The following is a 20,269-nucleotide window of genomic DNA, read 5'->3' on the forward strand; positions in this document are numbered from 1 at the left end:
TTTTTTAATCAACTTTTATGTTCTTCAAATGTAATTAGAAGCAATTACTTAAAAAATTAAGAAAAAAAAAGTAGGTGTGGCATTTAAATGAATTTGTGATTCAATCGATTCGAAGTGAAAAATCAATCAATAGAAGAAAATAATAAAACAATTTCTTTCGATTCCCTTTTAACCTTGACCTTTGATTTCACATCATCATCACAATAGTAATATAATAATGCCTTTGTTCTTGCCACTCGTGAGAGTCAGAATGGCTACTCTCCTTCTCGCGCCTCACTTCCCCTCTGTCCATCGGCACGCCACCTATTCGATAAAATGTCTGCCCGCCTGCTCTCCACGTTTGTCTGTCGACACTTTGTGGAAGAAGCCTCAATCTTTCCTCCAACAGACCCGCCATTTTTCAGCTCGGGCTTTTGATACAGATGGAAACGAGAAAGTAACCGATGAGTCCGTGAAACTGGAAGCGATAAACAAGGACGTTGCTGATAGTGGAAGCAACAGTTCTATTGGTGGTGAGGAAAAGTACCCAAGTGGGGAGTTTTTGTTTGAGGGGTATGATATGTGGGAGAGTTTTGTTGTGAAGTTTAAAATGTTAATTGCGTGGCCTTGGGAGCGTGTCAAGAAGGGCAGCGTTCTGACGATGAAGCTACGCGGAGAGGTGAATTTTCGACTTTCGTCCTCCCTGTAGCTGCTGATTGTTATTTGGTGATGTTAGTTTGAGTTGTGGAGTTTGTTGTTCTTACGGTGATTATTGTAGTTTTTTACCTCTGGAAGTTTTGTGCTTTAACTCCGGAAATTACTGTGTAATTTACTACAAACATCAGAAGAGTGACTGATTGATATGGTAGAGGACACATGGGATACACTTAGAAATCACAACGGATTGTGTACTGAATCAACACTGCGAAGGACAGTATGCCATTAGAATTAGCTTGGGGGGAGGTGAAATGCTTTGCATTTGGTTTAATTTACTGAATCCTTCTAAATGGTGTCCATGTTGGTGGCATTAGGTTATGAAATTGAAAGCATCTTCCCTGTTTTTAAGACAGGTATCTGATCAGCTGAAGAGTCGTTTTTCCTCTGGATTGTCTTTACCTCAATTATGTGAGAATTTCATCAAGGCAGCTTACGATCCTCGTATTTCGGGTATTTATCTCCATATTGAACCATTGAATTGTGGGTGGGGAAAAGTTGAAGAAATGCGCAGACACATATTGGACTTTAAGAAATCAGGTATTCCTATAATTTCTTTTAGGGCTTGCACTTGAATTGTTTATGCTTCATGGCTCTGATAGTTAGGTCTAAGTCCAATTCTTAACATGATATCAGAACCCAGGTTCTACCGTTATGTGTTGCCGTGTTGGAGTGCTCATAGTTGGGTTAATTTCTCCGCGCACCAATCCTGGGCGTGATAAGTGTGTAGGTGTGTTAGTTGTGTCCTACATTGGTTAGGTAAATTTTCTGGGAGTTTAATATATAGACAAAGACAACCTCCCCCCTTCAGCTAGCTTTTGGGGTGAGTAAGGTCCAAGTTCAATTCTTAATCGTAACAAAGTAGATTAGCATTTCTGACCTTGATAGAGTTTAAGTTTGGGAAACTTAAGGATAGGGTGCTGAAAACTCTAAAACTAGCTGTCTTCCTCACACATAAATTAGTTTAATATATGGTACTGTTTGTGGCTTATTTTGTCCATTCCCAGAATTCTCCCTTGAGCCTGATCAAGATTTCTATTGTGGCCAATTAGGAATGTCTAGATACTTTCTTCTTCACAAACCTTTTGCGATTGGTTGCATTTGCTGTACATTCCCGCTTTATCTCCACTTTCATCTAGTCAATTTTGTCCATTCACTTTGTTTGTGCCTTGTGAGGGAGAAGTTACTGCTTTCTGATGCGCTGCCAGTTGTTATCAATGTACTCTTCCAATATCTCAATTTCCTCTGATGTTGACTGCATTGATCCACCAATCAACCTACATTTGGACCTTGGTGTCCTCCATCCCACCACTCTCGGAAATTTGTTGACTTGAAACAACTTTCATATGTGGTGAAAAAGGATGGGCAGGAGAGGACTAAGGAGGGTATAAAGATGGGGAGAAATGGGGTGGCCTTGTACAGAGAAACCTAAGGTGGAAAATTGGTGGTTTTACAGACGGGAAGATAATGCAAATACGAGGCTGAAAAAATGAGAGATGGACAAAATTGTCATTTCAGTAGATAGTTTTATCCTTATTCCTACCATGAGTCAAATATACCATACGTGTTGCCAATTAGCATTTTATTAATTTTTGAATCATCAGTCGATTGTATCATCAACCACTCAGCCTAAGAGCACATTTTCTTCTATGATTAGGAGTGTATGTAGAGATTAAATAGTAGGTTTTGGGTATTCTTCATTTTATGAAACTGATAACAAGGAAATTGGTTATCAAGCACTTCAACAGCTTCATTTGTGCTTTGATTATGATATTCACTATTCTCCATACTAGGTTAACTCAACAGTTAATATTCTGAACTCTACTCTTTCACACTCTAGGATTTTCTATGACTATGGTCATATAAACTGTTGAATATCAATTAATTAATATTATATGTCCATCTAAGCTCGGTTGTCAATTTATCAGTCGAAATTAATGTGCAGTTGATGCTTACAGTTTGACACAAGCAAATGCAAATATTTGATTACTTTTTGATGAAGTCTTATTTTATTGCATGCCTTTCATTTATTAACAAGAGCCTGTGCCTGGCAGAGTTGTGTTCGATTATGTCATGATTAGTTTATCATCCAAAGTTGCCAAAAGTTCATTTATTTTTACTAAGGCAATGTAATCTCATAGAGTTATTCAACTGATAACTTGATATGATGTTCAGCTGAAGTATTTCTCATCCAACACTAATAGAAACTGTGTATGAAGCTATACATTATTTCGTAGCTGGATAAAGTAGCTAATCTGGTATAGCTTATTAAATTGAGTTAATTAACCGAGGCTCTTGCGATTATTAAATGAATTTCAAAGTTGAAGTTCTTTTATCTAGCCTGATAAATCTCCATATTTCATAAAACAAAATTACTGAATAAATTTGTTGGGAATATGTAGGCAAGTTCATTGTTGGATATGTGCCAGTTTGTGGAGAGAAGGAGTATTATATCGGCTGTGCTTGTGATGAGCTCTATGCACCCCCAAGTGCATACTTTCAGTTGTACGGGTTGACTGTTCAGGCATCATTCCTTGGAGGTGAGTTGATTTGGTGGCTGAATAGGACCCAACATTTTATGCATCCATTAATTTGTTAGCCCAGATTGTAAGACTGGTGTAGATAGCACGAATTTGTCATTTCAAGTTGATTTGCAGTTTCAGATAAAGTTGAACTGGGACCCAGTTTTGGCAACAATAGAATGATGACGAGCAATCAGAATCCCAAACTCTTTGGAATATTCATAACAGGAGAATAATTTTTGAAAATCCCAATATATTTACATATATATATTTGAACCTCTGGGGAGGTAGATATCATTATAATTTTCGTAGGATATGTTTGTGCTATTTGAAATGATGTCAGAGGAAGTAGGTGTATTATTCCTCGTATTTTTGTAGGTGTCCTGGAAAAAGTTGGCATTGAGCCGCAGGTTCAACGTATCGGTAAATATAAGAGTGCTGGGGATCAACTCACGCGAAAAAACATATCCAATGAAAATCGTGAGATGTTGACAACTCTACTTGACAATATTTATGCTAATTGGGTAGATACAATTTCTCTTGCAAAAGGTAGCGTTGCGCTTTATGTGTTGGTTTTCTCAAGTTTTTGTAGAACAATTTAATATATTGTTCACCATGCAGGTAAGAAAAAAGAAGATGTTGAAAATTTTATAAATGAAGGAGTGTATATGATTGAGAGACTAAAGGAAGAGGGGTGGATAACGGATACAAAGTATGACGATGAGGTAAAGTAAGTTGTATGTTTCTTATTGGATAGTGGAGACCTAGACAATATGTCGCCTTTGTTCAATTTCTTTATACATGGTTTGACTCAAATAGCACCTGAACAAGTTGTGCTTCTACATGCCTGAATGTTCTTAGTTTATGCCTTTATGGGAAAACTTGAGCAATCTTTAAGGCTTATGCCTCTACTGGGACAGCATCTTTTAAGAAACATAGACATCACATTTAGTTATGTTGACTAATTCTGAGTTGGATGAACCACGCACTCTCACCCTTTTGTGGACCTATTTTATCTCTTGAAATAATACTCTTAAATTTAAATAAAATTGATATGTAGTCAATAGATATATACGAAAGCCTATTGGGATGTGAAATTAGTCAGGGAAGTCGTTTCCTCCTAAGAGTCTTAGGCTATGCTTGCTTTTGTTTTTGTCATTTGTTTACTTGCACATACTATTAGTGCATGATGACCCGTAGTGTCTGCTTATCACCTTTGGTACTCAGGCAAGTCCTCCCCACCATAGCTCCATCTAAGGTTGAGATTCCTGATTTCAGTATCTTTGGTGCTCACTGAAATAACATAACTAGACCCTTGGGAGTGTTTTGTGTAAGATCACATCTGGCATCATCGTCTGTCACCACACAAGTAGACACTCACATTTTCGCTTACATTCCTCTTCACAGAACATTCAAGAAATCATTAAATTTTTATCCCCAAAGTCACACAGGAATATATTTGGACTTAAATTATGTGTAATCCGGGGATATTTAAGGTTAAATGACTCGTGTGTCCTGAATTCGAATGTGCTCTTTATTATATTGATTATTCACTTACTTTTTTTTTTATTTTTATATTTCCGCGTTTCAGGTTACATCAATGTTGAAAGAGCGTTTAGGTATTCCTTCTAGTGAAACTCTTCCTACAGTTGACTACAGGTATGTTGAGAATCACGCCTTTATCATTTGTTCCCTTGTAATCCAGCCTTTGCCCAAAATTATTCGTTGCATGTGAGTAATTTATAATCTTTTACGAATGCCAATATGAATGTCTTTTGGCACTTTTGCATCAATTAAATGATTAAAGTATATGCATTAACTGTTCGCCTACATTAGACTTAAAACTGTTTTAGACTAAATATTAATTTGATGTTGGGTTAAATTACTGAAAATGTACCTAGATGATAATCTAAAATCTAATTTAGCTGTGTAAGTTTTAGAAACTATCGGTAGCACTGGTTTAAATCTTCAAACATTTTGTTATCATTATTTTTATCTGCGACTATGACTTTCTTACTCCATCATATTTTGATAAATTATTTTCTTTTTGTGGAATGTATCTCCTTATATGTTTTAAGGACAACAATTTGAGCATGTGCATATGCAGGACTTACTGCCGTGTTAGGAGATGGACACTCGGATTGACAGGTTATAGAGATCAAATAGCTATTATCAGAGCCTCCGGAAGCATTAGTCGTGCACGAGGTCCATTGAGTTCATCCAGCTCAGGGATTGTTTCTGAGAAGTTCATTGAGAAGATTCGCAGCGTAAGAGGTATGTGGATTGCTTCTGTGTATGCAAAAACATATATATTCTTATCTACATTTAAAATATTTGGTCCAACTACGCCTGATGTGGATATACATTGGAGTTCAAGTATACATATTGTCCCCAGTTATCAGGATGTCATCTGGAAACTAAAGAAAAGTTAGTGGGGTTTGCGGCTCCAGAGTAATACTTGGATCATCTGATCTGTTGTACCTGGATACAGTCTATGTCGTACTAGCCTCTAGCACTTGAATCCCTTTTCATTTTTGTCCGGAGGCATAAGCCAAGTGTTTTTCCGCGGCAAGCACCTCTGAAGCATTCAGACAACTCCTCATGTTTTCACCGATGATAACCTTTAACATTTAAAAAATTTATGAAGATCCAGTAAAAACCCTTCAATTACAAAATATCATCTCGCCATTGTGCTATATAGCCTATATTACATGTTAATGAGTATTGGTAATTTTTTCTTAGGTGGCATTGTGTCCTCCACCGTTCTTCTTGACATATTTATTTCTATCAGCACAGAGAAACCAACGCTGCTGTTTAATTTTTCCCCTTTTTGTCATGTCCTCTTAAGTTAAATTCAATCATATACTTCTCTATTTGTCTGATTTCTGGTCCACATTTGTATGTAACTTTTAACTTTTTTACCTATTAATAACATGACATTTGTTTCTGATCAAAAAAAAAAATTGTCTGATTTTTGGTGTTGGAATTTGGCAGAGTCGAAAAGATATAAGGCTCTTGTCCTACGCATTGATAGTCCTGGAGGAGATGCTCTTGCTTCTGACTTGTAAGGCACTATATATTTTTCTTTTCTTTTTCCTTTCCCGTGGTAGTATTTATTTGTTTTAATTGACATGGAACTATTAAATTGTCAATCAGAAAAATGATAAGTTTAAATAGTTGTGCTATTATATTAGGGTTAACTTAGTTCAGATTCATTGATTTAGTGCCCCATTGCGAAAATTTTAGAAAAACCCAGTATTTAGTCGCTGTGATGTTATTTGTCAACCAACTCACAATGTGTTATACGCATTGATTACCATGCGAAAGGATCATAAGAAAGTAATCACGAAAGGACCATGAGACAGAGTCCCAGAAGAATAATTCCATGTGTCTGAAACAACTATTGAAGGTGAAACACTTCTATTGTTCTCTTGGGAATAATATTCAATTGGCTTGCTAGACTCACAATCAACACACAATTTAATTGGAGAATCCGGAATCCTACAGTCCTACTGACAAAGTAGCTGAGTTATTTAAACAAAGGACGGACGGAAAGGAAAAAGTTCAATAAATAAACCTCATGAGCTCGCAAAATTTCTGAATAAGAGAATAGATATTGTACCTCATATGAAAAAACAAAGAACTAATTCTGGCAAAATATACAGAGTCTGCTGTGGATGAAGCTGCCATCAATGCTCACATATTATTTCAGTTATCAAACACAAATAGATCCTGAGGATTGAGCATCATTGCAGTATTGACATGATCATAAGAAAATCAACAGTACATAGGAGGCATTGTCAATCACAAATAAAACTCCATTGGTCAGTGTCAAGTCATAAAACCTAAAAGGAACAATATTATTTGTCTCTAAAGTGGCTTCTGGCTCATGTATAACTGTCATGAAGTTCATGTGCTTTTTCTTGTTTGATGGTAAGTTATGGACAATATACGAACAGAAGTTTAGTGAGTTTTCTTTTTTTTTTTCCCAGTTTAATGAAATTAATGTTATCTGTCTTTAAACGATCCTGATATCACCTCCATGACTATCAGGCTTCTTATATTTTTTGCCTCCTTGCACTGCTTCTGTCAGTGCCCGCATTATGGTTAGGGGGAAGTGTTACATAATTCCTCAACCAAAGAAAAATAAATAAAGCAAGAGTAATAAATTTATGTTTTTACCAAGCTTAGTTTTTACCCTTGGGGTGCAACACTTTAGGTGATTTATTTTTGTTTGGAAAAGATCCCAGAGTATGAGTTAGGCCACAAGTATTTGAAATTTGACTTGTTCTAGTTATTGTAAGGATTGGATTTCGCCTCTCTTGGTGATCTACTGGTTTAGATTGTAACAGCAAAGCTACAATATTTTTTTAAGAAACGAGATCATATTATATATATAAAAAGGACTATGTAATAATTAAAAAAAAGCAGATAAGTTAACCGCAGATGGATCCCTTAGAACCCACTAAATAGCGACAAAGTATCACGCTACAATCTCTTACTAAATCTAGAATCAAGAACATAGCAAACTCTTTATGAATCCTAATCCACATAGAAGCCTGCAATTTGATCTTTTCCCAACACTCTCTCCTAATTCCGCATTATCTTCAAAAATTCTTTTGTTCCTCTTCAGCCAAACGTGCCAGCAAATACAATAAATCACCACCGTCCAAATACAATGAAGCTACATTAACACTCGTGTTTTCTCAAAATTAGTCTTGAGCTGAGGTGGAGAGACATTTTCTGAGGAAAGTTTCATTGTTAAATAATGCCATCTGGCTAGCAGATGTTCCCAGAAATCCTGGTTTTCAAACGATTGTTTTTATGCGTATCTGTAACGGGATCTTTTCCTGTTAAAGAATGATATAATAAAAACATTTTGTGGCATGCTTTTGATTCTTTGCTGCCAGCGCCTGCACATGTTTGATTGGCTAATTACAAAATCCTTTCAGGTATTGACTGAGAGGGTGTTTGCTTTATTAAAAAAAAACTTATAAGTTGTTTTAAGAACTTAGAAGTTGTAAGGTCTTATTTTAAAAATAATTTGTTAAAATATTTGGATAAATTAAGGCAATGAATATTAAAGATTTTGGTTTGTTTGATATAATTTTTTTATATATGAGAATTCTTTTGATATTATAAGATCTTTTAATATGACAATTGCCAAAAATGACATAACATTAAAAATTAATACAATAACTATTTTAACATATTATAACTACGATGATGACTACTTATATTTATAATATTTTAATAATTATTATTAAAATTACTATAATGATATCAGTATTATTACTCATAAGCATAGTAATAAATTTTAAAAAAGTAATTTTGTATTAGTAATAATAAAACAATAATAATATAATTGTTAAGATTAATTGTATGTATAGACACTATTACATATAATAATTATAATTACAATTATAAATGTTTTCATAATAAACAATAATTATTATGATTAAATTAATAATGGTAATAATAAATAAATAAATGAAATTGTTATTATTATTTGAAATTAACTTGTATGATATATTTTATGAGGGTAGATTTGAGATATATTAATAAGGATAATTTGGTCTTTAAGGATATTTATAGAAAATCGTTGTAAGCTGTCAAACAACTTATTTTAACCACTTATAAGTTGTTTGACCAAATTTTTGCCGAACAAATTTGAAGGACGAAAGGTGGTCCCAGATGTTTGGCCCCTTTCCTTGTTTGATCCCAAATGTTTCAACGTTCCAAGTCTAGTCCTAAACTTTTAGAAATTTTGATTGAGTTGGTTTTTCCGTCAATTTAATGGGTAAACTAACGGTAAGCATGACATGTGTCAGTTATGACTCATGTCTCTAAAATCGGTCAAAATTTTGAAACGTTTAGAACTAAATCGGGAACATCGAAACATTTGGGACCAAATCGGGAAATGAGCCAAACATTTGGGACTAAACCGGGTCCGTCTTCCGTTAATTTCAACTACTAAATAAAGATCAACTCGGGCAAAGTTTTTAAACGTTTAAAACTAAATCGGAAAGTCTAAACATTTGGGATCGAACCGGTAAAAGGGCTCAAACATATGAGACCAAACCGGCTCTTTCTCCAATTTGAAGAGCTTATAAGTTATAAGATCTCCCAAAAACCAAGTTTGTCTTAGATTATTTGGCTATGTTAAAGTGTGTGTTTCAGATCTGTTGAATCCAATTATGGTGAATGCCCTAGCTCTTTCATCATTCCGTGAATCTTACCACAAATTCATTTTGATGGGTGGGTCTGATAAAAGAAATTTAATACTTTGGGATCAAAAGATCAGGATCCATAAAGAGAAAAGACACTTGCTCATTATCAATGTTGTTGCTTTCCATAGGATGTGGAGGGAAATCAAACTTTTGGCTGCCTCAAAACCTGTTGTTGCTTCAATGGCTGATGTTGCTGCTAGTGGAGGGTATTATATGGCAATGGGTGCAGATGCCATAGTTGCTGAGAATCTTACACTGACCGGATCGATTGGAGTTGTAACAGGTGATTTCTTGTTTAAAGATTTGTTTGTCTCTTGTATGAAAAAATCTTATTGTGCTGAACTTGAAATTTGATAACACGAGTAACTATAACAATCAAATCTCTCGAAGCTGCTCGATATTTACTGCAAGTGTATGAGTCAAGTTTTAATATAGTGTAATGATACGGGTATCGTTCCCACATATATTGATATCTGACAAATTTACTTCAAATTTAATTCGTTAGTTAACTAAAACGATAAGTTAATAAATTAATAAACTAAATTGAGATTCAAATGAAATTATTAAACACATGCAATATAAATAATTTAAATTAATTTTCTTTGATGATTGAATTTCAATTCTCAGGTCATGATTTTGACGGAATTTCCTAATATATCGATAATTAAACAAAATATACTAACCAAGTATCCTTGCGTTATTCAACAGTGCAATGGCATTTTTTGTCGAGCTATATTAAATTAAATAGAAATTTTGAACGATTTAATTAATACACAACTTAGATGCTTCGACCGTAGGATCAATATGAGAAATTTGTCACATATGAAATAAATTGAAGCGTGTGCCATTTATTTTCCCTTCCTCTGTTCCAATGTTCAAGTGTCTGTGTTTTATATAATTGGATCATCGAGTTAAAAAATAAGTATTCATAGACATCAAATTTGTTAGTCTGCTGTCAGCAATTATAAATTTATGTTCTATTGTTGGCAGTTTTCTTGAGTTCCATTGGAATAACTTTCCATTTCAATTTCTCTCTTGCCTGAATCACTATTCACCTTTTTGGAACATATTAGTTATGCTATTTTTTTCCTTGTCTTCTTTAGTGTCAAAGTTCAGTTAACTTCAAAATTACTTGCTTAATCTATGTCAAATCATACACATGCTCATTCCCGAATTTGAGTTGAAGGATGATTTTTCGGGAATATAATGGGTCAATATTAATAAACTATTTAAGCAAAATGGATCCTTATGCCTTTTATAATTTGCTCCTAGGAAAGTTTAATTTGGAGAAACTTTATGAAAGAATTGGCTTCAATAAAGAGATCATATCAAAGGGAAGGTATGCAGAGCTTACCACAGCTGAACAACGACCTTTCAGGTACTCATAATATGGTGCTATCAAAGATTCACGTGTTATTTCACTCTAATCAAGGAGGCATGCACTTTTCGAATTTCCTTTTGATTTTCGTTTAGAATGAATGGCATCTTTAGGACTCATCTTGTGCTAATAAAAATATTTAAATATGTAACCCCTTGAACTAAAATTATTTCCAATAGATATTGAAAAACATCTACTATTTGTTCACGGCAATTGTGTTCTGATTTGCTAATGATCACGAAGCTTCTAGGATTTAGCTGTTTGGATGATGACGAACTCCATTGTAAGTATTGGACGATAAAATTCGTCCAATGTGGGCTAGAAAAAGTTCAACCGATACATAAATATTTCCTATTCCAAATCTTTAACGTGCATATTGTACAACACAAGATTCCTTATGAAATTTTCAATGAAGGCGTCGTGACATGATTGATTGATGTCTAGAAAGTTATATTTCTAGGTTTCAACTAGTAAAACATTGTTAACTACTATGTTTCTAGCAGACACCTTACATTTACCTGTTGTATTAGTGCTACCATTGTCAACAAAGGCAATTTTGTGGCCTTTGCTAGTTGTAAGTTCGGTGAGAAGATTTTGTTGCATATCAGGCATCTTGAGCATTTACTATCCAGATATCATAAGGAATCCTCCACAACGTTGCCCCTCTATACCTATAATGACAAGAATAGTTTAACGAATTGTTACCCGTTAAGCATAGGTTGGAGGTTGGAGGTTGGAGGTTGGTGGTCAGGGCTTCATTTAGGAACCCGGACTTCTTTAATTCTATTTGGTTTAGGCCTGTCCCGATATGGTTCCTGAAAAAATAATCATATTTATGTTGGTTTGTGTGCTTGTCCTCGTCCAGTAAATCAATCGAGTCCTGGGTGAGCTTGGTTGAGGAGATGAAATACCTCTTTTAAGTTTTGCTGAACTTTTCTCCTCTGTTTTGGTCTCAGTATTGTCTTCCAGGATAGCCATTCTCTGTTTTGAATTTAATAGCATGGTTGGTGTAACAGTGTTGAACATCATGGTATCACATCTTATGTTTACTTTAGATGTCATGGCATTTCCTTTTTCCCCGAATATCTCTAGATAAAATGTGGTCTTGTTTGTGATTCGCAGGGCTGATGAAGCAGAACTCTTTGCCAAGTCTGCAGAGAATGCATATAAATCGTTTCGAGACAAGGCTGCCTCATCAAGATGCATGACCGTATGATTTCAGCACCGTATATAACTCCACTTGTCAGAAGATGGTGATTTTAATTCCATATTCATTGAACTTGAATTAATACTATGATAGGTAGAGAAGATGGAAGAGGTTGCTCAAGGTAGAGTTTGGACTGGTAATGATGCAGCTACACGGGGTCTGGTTGATGCGATTGGTGGCGTTTCTCGAGCTGTGGCAATAGCAAAACAAAAGGCTAATTTACCATTGGACCAACAGGTTTCTTCAAGGAAACTTCTGAGTCTTGGCATGCAATATGTTTTTCACTTTATCCCGCCATTTATGTTATTGCTTAAGCGTACGTCAAGTTTAGCGACTAGCATGACATGGGGTTGGCAAAATTTATTGAGAGATCATGAAATAAAATTATGATCTGTTGGCGAAATTTGTTGGAAAAAAATCCAATATAATATTAATCGGCCATCTAAAGATGAATAGCTAATACAGTATATAAAAATAGTTACATTTGTTAAGTGAGTGTGGTTGGCCAATGGCTCTCCTACTCTCCTTTCTTACTTCCAATACTCTTTTTGGAATTTTCGGTACGTATTGAAGATTAATTTTCCTCCATCCTTTTAATTTTGCATTGGTTCTTACTCCGGTTATTTTTGTTACTTGCCGTTCAGCATTTTGGCAACATTCGGAAAACTTATTTTTATTTTTCTCCTTGTGCTATTTCATGTCAAAATTTTCTTTCCACAAATTTAAATTTCTCAGAAACACTTTTTCAACACTAATCTCCGTTCTCTCTCTATCATACCATGTGCTTACATTTCAAATAAGAAATTCTAAACTCAATCCTAGTTGTTTTATCTTTGTGTCTGCTTCTCGCATCACAGAACAGTACCATCTCAATTATACCGATATTTCTCTCTTTTCTCAAATTCTTATTCTCTTGTTAACTAAATGAAGAGTATACAAATGTTACCTGAAGAATATCACCTGCAAACTTCATGCCCAAACCATTTGCTATGTAACAGTGTGAGGAACACTTCACTGCTGTGCAATGCAGGACTTTTTCTATTTCTTTTTTTAATTGCAATTATGTCTTAAGAGATGTATAAAACATTTCTAGAAATCATGAAATTTCTGTTGCCAACTTCAGTATTTTGTCCATCAGGGTGGGTTAAAAACATTTCATAGTCTTCTGCTGTGTCGCACACCCTCACTTGCATGGTTATTCTCCCACCCTTTTTTGCTTAGGTTCTGTAATAATTTATTTGGTTAAATTCCAAGTGTTTTGAGGAATTTTCTATAGTGTGTAATGTTGATGTGCACAAAACATGTGTTGATTAGTTTATTCTGGTTTAAGCAGTACTAAATGCAATTTTATTGTTGGGAATCAAGTTTAAAGAGTTCAGGCCTTACTTGATTTCCATATTTTCCTGCGTCTTGAATTTCTTTATTGGTCTTATTTACTAAAATGGTTTAACACATAGGTCACCCTTGTTGAGTTGTCGAAGCCCTCTACATCCCCGCTTGATGTCATTAGCGGATTGGGCAACTCCCTTGTTGAAACAGACAAAGGAATCAAAGAGTTGCTACAGGTTATGGCATCTTCTGATGGAATTCAAGCCCGCATGGATGGTATCATGTTTGAAAAATTCGATGGACCGGCTTCTTCTATCAGCTTTGTGTTCACATTCATTAAAGATTACTTGAGGTCTATTAATTTTTGAAGTTTTTCTTCGTGCACATATCTACCAATCACGCACTGGAGTATATATATATCAACATATGGCAGTCAAGAAACCACCAGGCGCCAAGGCTTGTAACACCTGAATTGATACCATTCGAGGGAGGTGATCCCATATTTCTTGCGTGCAAATGCATATTACTATTTACTGGTTCTGACAAAGTGCTTCCTTCTTTATATGGTGGAATTGTATCGTGACAATTGACAATGTACTATTTGTATGGATTACCTCATAATCATTATTATCGCCATTTATTCCATGCTAAATTTTGCATGACACTTGCACCTCTTATGATCCCAAGTTTGGTTCCCTAAGTTATGAGATGCTATTCAAGGTTGAAAGCCTCTTAACAATAAATTAGTCCTTATAGGTTGGACTCGTAGGAGATAAGTACTAAGAACCTTTGGGAGAGTCGATGGCTATAGAGCATGAGAAAGTTATCATCGAGTCAAATTCTCTAACATTCGTGCATAATATCTAGAGTTCTCTATCATCGTGACTTTCATATCTTTCGTGGCCTCGATGAAGGTTTTGAGATTCCGCCACTTACCATGCAAGAATCATTCTCGAAAGGTTGAATTGAGTTTATTAAAAATATTTCCTATTAGATAACTCTTGTAATGTCATTTGTGGTTTGTGTGCTTCTACGAAGAAGATTTCGGTATAATCTCTCCGTTGTGTGTCACCATTTAAAAAATAATACGCTCCGGGTGGCCATTTATTAACTGAAAAGAAATAAAAAATAAAAAAACTAAAGAGGGGATGAGTAGCATCGAAGTAACAGAGTGATATGACTAAATACTTGATTCAATATATCTATAACGTAAACAAAGAGGAAAAACATGATGCCTCACCAAAACGTGACTAAAAAGCTACTAAATTTCTCTTTCTAACTTTTTTCATTTGTTAAAAAGTTAAAAAAAAAATTGTTTTTCTTACCAATCTTATGGTTTTATTATACAGTTCATAACACACGATGAAACATGTATTTTAAAAATTCCCATTGAGTTTTTACAAGTTCACCATGGACTCGAAGTACAATGAAGCCAAGAACATATGATGAGACAGGGCAATGGAAATATTGAAATGCCAACAACTTTTAGGTGTAAAATCACTTGTCTTACCAAGACATTCTTCTTACCTTATACCCTATGATAAATATTCCAAAACATTTACACAAAGGGGATTCAAATAATTTTTTAAAAAATGACTCTCGGAAAATGGTTGATTTTATACGCTCCCAAGATGAAGCTCTACTTATGGGCAATCTTGTTACTAGTGAACTTTTGGCAAGCAGGTACATCCACTCTTTCAGATATTTGAACAATTTTCAACTTGTAAATTGCTCGTTTACATTACTGATTGTCATCTCTATGTGCTTCAAATTTCTTGGTGATTAGAGTCATTTGATCCATTGGATCCATTTGGGAACATTACAATCAAATGGGATGTGATATCATGGACAGCGGATGGATATGTGGTAAGCATTTTAATATACTCTATTGCTATGTGCACTATTAGGCGCTGATTAGTGAGGAGTACCAGACATTGATGTATTATTAATCTTCGCTTTTTTCAATGTTTGACTCGAGTTCTAGACATTGATGTATTATTAATCTTCGTTTTTCCAATGTTTGACTCGAGTTCTACAAAAGATTAACGACACGCATCAACATCTTATGCTATCATCCTTCTCTTATGAATCATTCATCTCATCTATGAGCCAAACAAGATCTACCATATATTCATAGTTCAAATCTAAATATATATTTGTACTTTGTAGCACCAGAATCTTGATTTATATTCCTATGTCTTGGTTTATAGGCAGTTGTGACAATGAACAACTTCCAAATTTATCGCCACATAATGAGCCCCGGATGGATCTTAACGTGGAGTTGGGCTAAGAAAGAAGTGATTTGGTCGATGGTGGGTGCACAAGCAACCGAGCAAGGAGATTGCTCCAAATTCAAAGGAAATACGCCTCATTGCTGTAAAAGAACACCCACAATAGTAGATTTACTGCCTGGTGTGCCTTACAATCAGCAAATTGCTAATTGTTGCAAAGGTGGTGTTGTTTCGTCATGGGGCCAAGACCCGTCCCTCTCGGTTTCTTCCTTCCAAGTTAGCGTCGGCCTGTCCGGAACATCCAATAAGACCGTAAAACTCCCCAAGAATTTCACGTTGCTCGGGCCGGGACCAGGCTACACTTGTGGACCTGCAAAGATTGTGCCTTCAACCGTGTTCTTAACACCCGATGGAAGGCGAAAAACTCAAGCATTGAGTAAGAAAATGTTGATCATTTATAGAAAAAAAGAATTGAATTCTTTTTTCTTTTTTTTTCCTGGGAATATGTTCAAGATCTTGATGGTTTTATGCAATGCAGTGACATGGAACGTGACGTGCACATACTCACAACTATTGGTGTCCAAACATCCAAGCTGTTGTGTTTCCTTGTCATCTTTTTACAATGAAACCATCGTCCCTTGCCAAACTTGTTCTTGTGGTTGCCAAAACAAAAAAGATTGCATCATGTATGCAATTCTTTCAATTTCCAAGCTACACAAACACACTAGCTTAAGTATAAATGGTAATTTCCTTTTAAAATCGGCCATCTTCTTGTCATGACATCAAACTAATGCATGCAGGAGCGATTCACACAAGCTAAAAATGGCGGGAATCAACACTCCGAGGAAGGATAACAAGCCATTGCTACAATGTACACATCACATGTGCCCCATACGCGTGCACTGGCACGTAAAAACCAACTACAGAGATTATTGGCGCGTTAAGATTGCCATCACAAATTTTAACTACAAGATGAACTACACACAGTGGACGCTTGTTGCGCAACATCCTAATCTAAACAACGTCACCCAAGTATTTAGCTTTGATTACAAGCCCATTGTTCCATACCAGTCTATAAGTAAGCTCAGATCCCCACTTTCTTGCACATCGATAGCTCTTGCTTGATTTAATTGAATTTCCCTTGGGAATTTTGCATATCCGAATAGGCATGCATACTCCATTGTGTGAATGACAAATTCGAGTGGTGCTGTCTTGATTGCAGATGATACAGGTATGTTTTATGGGATGAAGTTTTATAATGATCTGCTGATGGAGGCTGGACCCTTGGGAAATGTTCAAACTGAAGTACTTTTAAAGAAGGATAAAGATACATTTACCTTCAAGCAAGGTTGGGGATTCCCAAGGAAGATTTATTTCAATGGCGATGAATGTCAGCTTCCCCCACCTGATGCATATCCCACTTTACCCAACTCCGCACATAAAAATCTTGTGACATTTCTAAAGATTGCAGGTTCCATGATTTGGGTCTTTTTAGTTATTGGACCGTGATCAGTTTCCTAGTGATTAATTGATGAAATAGTTGATCTGCTGCTATATTTGGTATTTGCAAGTGTCCTAGGAACGTAGTTGCTTCACCTATTTGTAGTGAAGATTTGAGATGCAAATGTGTACCATCTTTTTATAAAGATTTTGATGAACGATGAATCTTTGTGGTTTCCAGATGAGGGGAACATCAGTGTATGGGTAAGGAAGATCATACATGTATAGGCACTGCCTTAATGCATATTTAAGGGCTGAGATTTATCAATACATGTGAAGTTTACTATTTTTTCAGTGGTCCCCACATGTATTGATAAATCTCCCGCCCTTAAATTCATCATTGAGATAATGTCCGTAAAAGTATGATGAAATTATTCTAGTGTATGATGGAAATGGGTACCAAGCCGAAAATATTTCAAGAACCTATGCAATTCTGTTGTACAAATACATGTATCATCTGTACAAAAAATGTGATTTCCATTCGAAAAATACATCGTCTCATCTTTTCAATTTTTGGGACTGCCATTTTTTGAGTGAAAAAAATACACACAACTACTAGCTTGTAACTCGTGATCCAACTCAAATCTTATGGGAACACACTTCAAATAAAGTAACACCATTCAATATATATTAAGTAATATTAACATATATATCAATACGGTCCACTAATCCATGGAATTGAGTACATAATACAGATGAACATTTTCCTATGGTGAAAGACAGCATTTATTAGGAGTTAAGACCTACATCCTGAATGCAGTCCACCCGAAATATGTGTAGAATGAAAAACAATTTACTAATTTAATTGAAGTAGTCATAAGTATAAAGGTGCATTCAAATTTTTGTCTACCTTATTTACTACATCCACAAGCAACCATAGCACGAAATGAAATTCAATAATATCACCACTCATAAATTTTTGTTGGCTCCAACAAGGACAAGAATTTAGAAACAGCTCCATGAAGCAAGGAAATGCTCACAAACAATCTCCATTTAGGGCAACAATAAAGTTAGGCTACATGACAATTCACAGCAACAGATGAAATTTAAGATGAACATGCTGGCAATGACCCGAATTAAAACGAGCCGAAGAGACAAACACTAAATCACAAACTCAACTTGGAATGTGCTGAGACAGAGACATTATTTGGAGCTGCCTCCAAAAAGGTATCCAAGGGAAGATCCACCACCTGGGGCAGCCTGGACTTTAGTAGATGGTCGGTCCTGTTACCAGAAAAGTTGAAAAATTATTATGGATTCAACAATCTAACCAGATCGGTAGAGTGGCAAGATGGCGACACAATCTGCACAAGCAAATCCTTAAGAGCAAACACCAGTAAGTATGAAGATGATGGAATAAGAAGTGAGTTTGTCATAACGAAACAAGAGATTTATGAAACAGCAAAATATTGGGGGAGACGACTTTCAGCAGACAAGGAAATCCAAAACATATTATGCAAGCCTAACGAATCTATATCAATAGTGTTAATGGCATATGATAGATTCAATGAAGACAATTAGCATATTCATATGGGTTTTGACAAAAATCCTGTCAATTTGAATTTCCATGGTGTGACAGTGAAAACATTGAAAAAGAGTGTCTAGAAATTGCAGTGAAAGAAAAAAATTAACCATTCAAAAGTGCAAATTATCGATGAGAAAAGAATACAGATCTGATTCAAGCATGATTTTCATTGGTTCTTTATTTTTGTACTACTGCATCTGAAAAAGGTTTATCAGCATGATTTTAACAGTTAACTTTTATGGTCCTACCATCACATGCCTAAATCTTGAGCAACTCTGGGCAGTAACACAATAGGTAAGAATTTGTCGAGTCAATTTCCCACTGAACGTGTATGTGCAACTAAGTAAAAACCCAATGCATAACTTTAACAATTGGATAATAGGCATACTGTGAGGAAGTTGCCAGTGTTTTGGCCATCGGCTCGGAGATAGTTGTTTGTTTGCCTTCCGGGGATGCCAGCTGGAATTTGCTTATCAGCAGAAGGAACCTTCTCTGGTACCGCCTGAGCAGACACTGGAGCCTGATTCGGAGGAGGAGCTTCCACAGTGTTTGTGGCAGGCTTTGGGGCAGGGGCACCACCATCTCCAAAAAGGTACCCCAAAGAACTCTGACCCCCACCACTGCTAACTCCTCGACCCATTCTTTGGTTCAAATTATCCCAATAAAAACCTGCTAAAATTTACAAGATAAAATACACATAAACAAGATATTAAACCCACAATTGTGTCCATCTGCTTATTCTTGAGGATGTTGAAATCTCGGGAAACAGTAAATTCAGTCAATTATTCACACATATTACCGGAATATGTTCAGAAAAATAAATCAGATTGATAAGCTAATGCGTAAAAGATTCTCCTAAAAGCTATCGAGAACGTAATCCAGAACAGTAGTATTCATTCCTAGGACCTTAATTTTTATTAAAACCCTCAAATTTTAAATTGGCATCGTGGTTTTACACTCCCCTTGAAAACATGGAAATGTTCTCCACTCAGGATCCTGGATCCACCCTTGACTATGAATTTCTATCTGATGAAAATACCAACTTTCGTTCAAGAAATTTTAAAAAATTCGACGACTTCTATTGCAGTAACTCATTTTTTTTATTGCTAATCTAAATAATAAATAAACGCCTTATACATCAAACATCACGTCTCTTTTTACTCATGCTAATCTTTCTCGCATTTTGAGAACAGACCGAAAAGATAAATTTAATCAGATCAAAATTACAAACAAAACCAATAACCTCGCAACCAAATCAACTGTTAAAAAAAAAAAGAAAACATATATCAGATGTATAGGTTGCAGTAAAAATCTACAAAAAAAAAAGAGCTCAGATCTAAATGACTGGAAATGAAATACAAAAAGGAGATCCGAGCAATGTCGCTACTGATCTTTTCTTTTTTCATCACAACGATCGCAAAGATCTAAAACGATTGATTTGAAAAAACATTGAAAGCCAGTGTAATCTGAGTTGAAACTGATTCGAAGCAATAAACATGGAGATTTTTGAAAATTGTAGAGAGAGAAAAAGTGCTGACCTGTGTTTTGAGTGAGGGATGAGAGAACGAGCTGAAACCTCGTGAACACACTCTCACTTTATATCTTTGATTCCTTTCCCCCTTCAAACAACCATGTACCATTATGCCAATAGTCA

General features: G+C 35.5%; 3 protein-coding genes across 4 annotated transcripts; 2 read left to right on the forward strand and 1 right to left on the reverse strand.

Moving 5' to 3' along the window:
• The first annotated feature begins 129 nt into the window (after positions 1–129).
• Positions 130–13,992, forward strand: LOC140879414 (serine protease SPPA, chloroplastic). The gene is made up of 13 exons (XM_073283115.1): positions 130–658; positions 1,050–1,233; positions 3,096–3,233; positions 3,594–3,764; positions 3,837–3,940; positions 4,807–4,874; positions 5,323–5,489; positions 6,210–6,279; positions 9,574–9,728; positions 10,718–10,823; positions 11,946–12,033; positions 12,124–12,267; positions 13,488–13,992. The coding sequence occupies exons 1-13, from the start codon at positions 218–220 to the stop codon at positions 13,725–13,727; spliced, it is 2,076 nt and encodes a 691-aa protein (XP_073139216.1). The 5' UTR covers positions 130–217; the 3' UTR covers positions 13,728–13,992.
• Positions 13,993–14,964: 972 nt separating this feature from the next.
• On the forward strand, positions 14,965–17,237 carry LOC140879415 (COBRA-like protein 4). Its single transcript, XM_073283116.1, has 6 exons — positions 14,965–15,042; positions 15,146–15,225; positions 15,570–16,026; positions 16,129–16,276; positions 16,391–16,668; positions 16,813–17,237. Exons 1-6 carry the CDS (start codon positions 14,991–14,993, stop codon positions 17,097–17,099), a joined length of 1,302 nt encoding a protein of 433 aa, XP_073139217.1. The 5' UTR covers positions 14,965–14,990; the 3' UTR covers positions 17,100–17,237.
• A 730-nt stretch (positions 17,238–17,967) lies between these two features.
• LOC140883063 (protein SPIRAL1-like 1) lies at positions 17,968–20,269 on the reverse strand. Of its 2 annotated transcripts, none has more exons than XM_073289369.1 (3): positions 20,154–20,269; positions 19,004–19,284; positions 17,968–18,314 (listed from the first exon to the last, which is right to left on the reverse strand). In XM_073289369.1, exons 2-3 carry the CDS (start codon positions 19,253–19,255, stop codon positions 18,234–18,236), a joined length of 333 nt encoding a protein of 110 aa, XP_073145470.1. In that variant the 5' UTR covers positions 19,256–19,284; positions 20,154–20,269; the 3' UTR covers positions 17,968–18,233. The 2 variants fall into 2 exon arrangements, with proteins under 2 accessions (XP_073145470.1, XP_073145471.1); XM_073289370.1 differs by having other exon boundaries at positions 19,004–19,287; positions 20,154–20,234.

The sequence above is a fragment of the Henckelia pumila genome, chromosome 2 (assembly GCF_033568475.1).
Source record: "Henckelia pumila isolate YLH828 chromosome 2, ASM3356847v2, whole genome shotgun sequence".
Classification (NCBI taxonomy): Eukaryota; Viridiplantae; Streptophyta; class Magnoliopsida; order Lamiales; family Gesneriaceae; genus Henckelia; species Henckelia pumila.

Coding starts and splice junctions, on each gene's coding strand:
- LOC140879414 (XM_073283115.1), top strand. CDS start 218: ATGCCTTTGTTCTTGCCACTCGTGAGAGTCAGAATGGCTACTCTCCTT. Junction 3,765..3,836: donor TACAATTTCTCTTGCAAAAG/GTAGCGTTGCGC, acceptor TTCACCATGCAG/GTAAGAAAAAAGAAGATGTT. Junction 4,875..5,322: donor CTTCCTACAGTTGACTACAG/GTATGTTGAGAA, acceptor GTGCATATGCAG/GACTTACTGCCGTGTTAGGA.
- LOC140879415 (XM_073283116.1), top strand. CDS start 14,991: ATGAAGCTCTACTTATGGGCAATCTTGTTACTAGTGAACTTTTGGCAA. Junction 15,043..15,145: donor AGTGAACTTTTGGCAAGCAG/GTACATCCACTC, acceptor CTTGGTGATTAG/AGTCATTTGATCCATTGGAT. Junction 15,226..15,569: donor GGACAGCGGATGGATATGTG/GTAAGCATTTTA, acceptor CTTGGTTTATAG/GCAGTTGTGACAATGAACAA.
- LOC140883063 (XM_073289369.1), bottom strand. CDS start 19,255: ATGGGTCGAGGAGTTAGCAGTGGTGGGGGTCAGAGTTCTTTGGGGTAC. Junction 18,315..19,003: donor ACACTGGCAACTTCCTCACA/GTATGCCTATTA, acceptor TTCTGGTAACAG/GACCGACCATCTACTAAAGT.